This window comes from Micromesistius poutassou (assembly GCF_964030765.1).
Source record: "Micromesistius poutassou genome assembly, chromosome: 18".
In the NCBI taxonomy this organism is placed as follows: domain Eukaryota; kingdom Metazoa; phylum Chordata; class Actinopteri; order Gadiformes; family Gadidae; genus Micromesistius; species Micromesistius poutassou.
The window spans coordinates 9716882-9722692 of NC_140288.1; the positions used below are offsets into that span (position 1 = coordinate 9716882).

The window sequence follows — 5811 nt, forward strand, 5'->3', positions numbered from 1 at the left end:
ACTGATGTATTGATTGATGTGTGAGTGTGTGTTTGCATGTGTGTGTATTAACCTATGTGTGTGTGTGTGTGTATTTACCTGTGTCTGTGTGTGTGTGTGTGTGTGTACTTACCTGTGTGTGTGTGTGTGTGTGTGTGTATTTACCTGTGTCTGTGTGTGTGTGTGTGTGTGTACTTACCTGTGTGTGTGTGTGTGTGTGTGTGTGTGTATACTTACCTGTGTGTGTGTGTGTGTGTGACCCCCAGGTCCGGGGCTGGCCTTCCTGGCGTACCCTCAGGCTGTCACCCAGCTGCCCATGTCCTCCCTCTGGGCCATCCTCTTCTTCTCCATGCTGATGATGCTGGGCCTGGACAGCCAGGTACACACACACACACACACACACACACACACACACACACACACACACACACACACACACACATAGAAACATACACACACACATATGCACACACATTCACATGCTCACACACACACACACACACACACACACACACACACACACACACACACACACACACATCAATTACACTCAAAAACACTGAAGCATGTAGTCACTGTTACTCCATCCTACTCCTGTAAAGCTGAATAACAGCGCCTTCACTGTCTGCTCCTGGCAAACAGCCACGCAGCGGCGGCCCTTATCGGTCCACTGTCCTGTAGCCGGGTGAATGTAGGTCAGCAGGCTCCTTGTGGTTCATGTTGTCTTCCTGTTCCAGTTCTGCACGGTCGAGGGCTTCATTACGGCCCTCATGGACGAGTACCCCATGGTGCTGAGGAAGAGGAAGAAGCTCTTCATCCTCCTCGTCTGTTTCATCTCCTTCATCATCGGCTTCTCCAACATCACACAGGTGTGTGTGTGTGTGTGTGTGTGTGTATGTGTGCGTGTGCGTGTGTGCGTGTATGCCGGCAGGATCGTGTCATATTACGTGCGCACATATCAACTGAACGTGTCACACCTGCGTGCTTTGACGCCTGTGCAGCAGACAGCGCCTGACGTGTAATGTCGTTTCCTCATTGACTTATAATAGTCCCCCGTTCACGCGCACGTTCACGTGTGATGACTGCTGCACGCCGGTAATCACACTACGCGTAACATTCATGCGTTTTTTAGCGAACGCACGCATTAACGCTCGCATGAAGATAATTGAACATTTTTCAGGCGCTCACACGTACGCGGAAACGACGTGCGCAAACTCTGTCACGCGTAACAAGAAGCTGCGTACGTATGAAGCAGCGTGCACACGTCTGTCTGTCACTGTTTGACAAATGTTATTACGCGTTCACACACACGTGCGGTCGCAGATTCTGATGCTGCACGGCCGGAAGTTGATCTGCACAGTGCGCACACTACGCGTTACATGAACGTGTAGTGTAGTTCTGTGTTCCATTTTCATCCATCCCCTGGTTGACTAAAATGAAAAGGCCAACTACACTACACGTTCATATTACACGTAGTGTGCGCGCACTTCAGATCAACTTCCGGCCGAGCAGCATCAGAATCTGTGACCACACGTGTGTGTGAACGCGTAACAACATTTGTCAAACAGTGACAGACAGACGTGTGCACGTTGCTTCATACGTACGCAGCTTCTTGTTACGCGTGAAATACAATCTGCGCGTAACAACGCACGCACACATGCATGCATAACAAAGTAACCATGCGTGCACACACACGTTGCTGCGCATCTTTCCAAGTGTTTTGACTTCGATTTCACCCCATAGTGCGTGTGCGCGTGCATGTGCACGTGTGTGTGTGTGTGCATGTGTATGTGTATGTGTGTGTGCGTGTGTGTGTTTATATTTAGCTGTGTGTGTGTGTGTGTGTGTGTAGGTTAACCTGTGTGACAGCTCAAGTACTGTATAGTTAAGTTGTATCATTTTCTATTTGACCTTTTCCACCTCTGTACTGATATAGAGTAGATTGTCGGTCTATTGGCTCAGTTCAGGGTAATAGTTTGATCAACTCTTTCCACATGCTGACCTTTGACTCGTATCTTTCTGCTTTTATTGTAAGGTGCATTATAGTTAGAGAGTGAATAGACTATACACTTCTCACTTCAGAAGTGTAATGGGAAAGTGTGTATTTGTGTGTGTGTGTGTGGGTGTGTGTCTGTGTGTGTGTGCATGTGTGTGTGTAGAGCGGTGTGTGTGTGTACTGTGTGATCAACATGTGCTCTGTTCTGTGAACACGATGCAACTGAAAACACATTGTAGACAGAACCGTGTAACTAAGCAGCAACCAGAAAATCCACTTAAACACCCACCCACACACCAACAGTCACACACACACACTCACACACACACACACACACACACACACACACACACAAACACACACTATAGTATACACACACACACACACACGTTAACAAATTGCTCACTTTACAAAATATGGTGTTGATAATTTGTCATCCATATTGAACTATAAATACTGATGATGTCCCGGGATAGGGTGTGAATATGGAGGCTGCTCACAGCTCATCGTTGTGTTGTGTGGTTGTGTGGTTGTGTTCTGTTGTGGTTCCAGGGCGGCCTGTATGTGTTCAAGCTGTTTGACTACTACTCAGCCAGCGGCATGTGTCTCCTGTACCTCGTGTTCTTTGAGACCATCTCCATATCCTGGTTCTACGGTAAAGCCTCTCTCTCTCCCTCTCCACGGCTCAAACGGTGTTCAGGGTTGAAACTAAATTGTGAAAAATCACAATTCAATTTATTCTTTCCTTCTTTCCTCGCCGCAGGGGCGGAGCGATTCTACAAGGACATCGAGGACATGATTGGCTACCGGCCGTGTGGCTGGTGGAAGCTGTGCTGGCTGTTCTTCACTCCCATGATCTGCCTGGTAGGCCTGCAGGCTGATCAATAACCAATCTCTTCCCATGCACAGTCGCTGGTTCACTCTGCACTGCACTGTCGGGGAGGTTGCCATTCTGTAATTCAGTTTGAAATCTGGGGCTGTGTTCCAATTGGCTCATTAGTGCCCCACATAGTGCACTATTTAGGTGTCACTGGATTGTAGTTCTGTTTGAAATAAGTGTACAAATCTGGTACCCTATACGGTGCACCGCCAAAGCTTTGTACAACCTATGTACATGTCTGTGCTCTATCCCATGATGCATAGCGATATCGGTTCTTCATCTTCGTCTGGTGACATCGAACACGCTTGTTAATGCGACTCATCCACGATGGGACCATCAATTTCCAGCTCATAATCAGTCCCCTTACTCCCCCCTATTCCCTGACATAGGCCCCCGTCTCTCTGGGATCAGAACCCGCCTGACTCAGACTCACACTCGAGTCGTGAGCTCAGTGATATTTTTCTGACATCCGTCCTCACGTCTTCTGGCAGCCGGGGTGAGACGGGGCGGCTGTATGAGGTGCTCTCTAAATGGGCTCCTCCTCCCCGCATTAAAGCCCTGTTCATCACGCACACTGTCACTTCGTTGAGGGCGGTTTGTCTTGGTTATGCTTTATGGGCTGGAGAGTTTAATATCCAAAGATGCGGTAATATATCAAAAGGTTACAGAGAAGGACTGGCTGAGTGGAGTGAGTTTATCACGATGCGATCGCATTGAGGCTTGAAGGTGATCGTTTAACAGGAGTTATGTGGCGTATATATTTATATATTGTCAGCCCATCTGATGAATTGTTGATTATGAATATCGTAACAAACATTTTAAAAGCTACTTTATATGCGAGACATCAAGTTAAAACAAATGTCTAATTATACTGAGTGGTTCTGTATCCCTGCTTAAGGAGTTATTATTCCTAGAATGTTGTTTCTCTTTCTACCTTTTCCTTGGTTGGCTATCGGCGAAACACCCACCATTTCAAATACATAAAGCAAAACGTTTTCAAACCGATTGTACGATTTACCTCTATATACATATATATATATATATATATATATATATATTAACATTACGATACATTGTTACATTTACAAGGTAATTTACAAGTACATGTAACAATGCAGATCAAACTAAGTGATACAATCTGACATTGCGCATTTACAAGGAGATGTTGACGGTACGGTACTGCTGCAAAACATATTTTACCACGAGACCACTCTGTGGTGGTCTCATGGTTGTTACAGGGCGTGTTCAGTTCCTGTTAACTCTGCGGTGGTGTCGTGGTTCTTACAGGGCGTGTTCACCTTCAGTGCCATCGAGATGACCCCGCTGACCCTGGGGAAATACGTGTACCCGTTGTGGGGTCAGGTGATCGGCTGGTTCATGGCCATGTCCTCCATGGTGCTGGTGCCTGGATACTTCTTCTACATGCTCTGCACCACCAAGGGAGACCTCAAGCAGGTACTCACCTCTCACCGTCTGAGTGGGGGAGAGGAGGGGGGAGGGGAGAGGAGGGGCGAGGAGAGGGGGCGAGGAGAGGGGGCGAGGAGAGAGGGGGCAAGGAGAGGAGAGAGGGGGCGAGGAGAGGAGGGGGAAGAGGAGGGGAGGAGAGGATGGGGGGAGGAGAGGAAGTGGAGGAGAGGGGTGAGAGGAGAGAAGGGAAGGGGGGAGGAGAGGATGGGGGGAGGAGAGGAGGTGGAGGAGAGGGGGGAGAGGAGCGGAGGGGAGAAGAGGAGGTGGAGGAGAGGGGGGAGAGGAGGGGAGGAGAGAATGGGTGGAGGCGAGGTGAGAAGGGGGGAGGAGAGGAGGGGAAGAGAGGAGAAGTTGAGGAAGGGGGGAGGATAGAAGGCGATTTATCTGCCAGTTTCAAGAATTTTTCTATCTTCAATACATGCCAAGAAATGCTGATATACTGCATGTCAACAGTGACGTAATCCAACGTGTAACCTTTTCTACCATGTTGTTGTTAAACCATGTATACAGAAGTAACCTTTGAGATATTGTGAATCATATTTTCCCTTTCTGCCTTTAGCGGGATAGTAAGTCATCTTGACCTTGTAGGCCCTTATGCAATCCCCATCGGTAGAGGCTTAAATGGTTGCATTCACACAAACACATTATCTCTGAGACATGTATACTCTCTTATCCAGAGCCCCTAACAAGAGGCTGAGCCGCCTCAGAGTGTACTCTCACAACTAGAGTAGCTACCAAAGAGTTCTGCATGACCTAGTATAAAAAAAATAAAAAAGGCCGGACTGCAGACTGAAGCCACAGAGGCATCAGAAATAAAACAAGGTTAGTAAATGTTAAAATTCACAAGAGGAAAAGTGGGTTTCTGCGAGTCCCCTTTGCATTCAATCCCTCGTCCCCCAGAATAAAGCGGGCTGAGACGCCTGTCTTCAGAAACACAGTATTGACCTGTCGGCGTGCGTCTCTCTTTTATCTCTTCTCTGGGGGAACAGCGCTGGCAGAAGATGACCACCGCCCGGACGGATGACAAGCCATCGGTGCATGAAGACCTGACCCATACGGCCGCGGGGGTGGGGGAAGCTCCTGTCTAGACAGACCCAGACAGAAGCGGACAGAACCGGTCAGGCTTGGCCAAACACTCACACACCCCCTTTCCCTTGCTTGTCCTCAAACCTCCTGCTGGACTCCATGTTGTTGGTTTTCATGTTCTTTTCATTTATTGGGAGAGGGCTCTGGTTATGTAACAGGTTTTTTTCGTTCTAGTGGAGAAGTTGGTAGGTTTTGAAGAAGCAAGAAGGATAAAAAGAAACAAGAATTGAGACTTATTTTAAGAAACGATGACTACTTTGTGATGGCTTGACCACTGCAAATCAGTCGTAGCATTACAAGGGTTTGGACTAAAGTGGTATGATATTAATGAATGAAATCGCATAATACTTTAGGTCAAATTTGGATAATTATGAGTAAATATAAATATAAACATAACATTATT

The 5811-nt window shown here is 47.5% G+C and overlaps 1 protein-coding gene across 1 annotated transcript in view; it reads left to right on the plus strand.

Moving 5' to 3' along the window:
- Window positions 1-5410, plus strand: part of LOC311362965 (sodium- and chloride-dependent GABA transporter 1-like) — a gene marked incomplete at both ends in the record, with an annotated part of 12729 nt that extends 7319 nt beyond the window's left edge. Inside the window, 6 exons of the mRNA XM_084482877.1 lie at window positions 246-358; window positions 717-848; window positions 2528-2630; window positions 2739-2839; window positions 4143-4310; window positions 5312-5410. Of these exons, the coding sequence (XP_084339003.1) occupies window positions 246-358; window positions 717-848; window positions 2528-2630; window positions 2739-2839; window positions 4143-4310; window positions 5312-5410 (716 nt within the window). The remainder of the gene's footprint in view (window positions 1-245; window positions 359-716; window positions 849-2527; window positions 2631-2738; window positions 2840-4142; window positions 4311-5311) is intronic.
- Window positions 5411-5811: the final 401 nt, after the last annotated feature.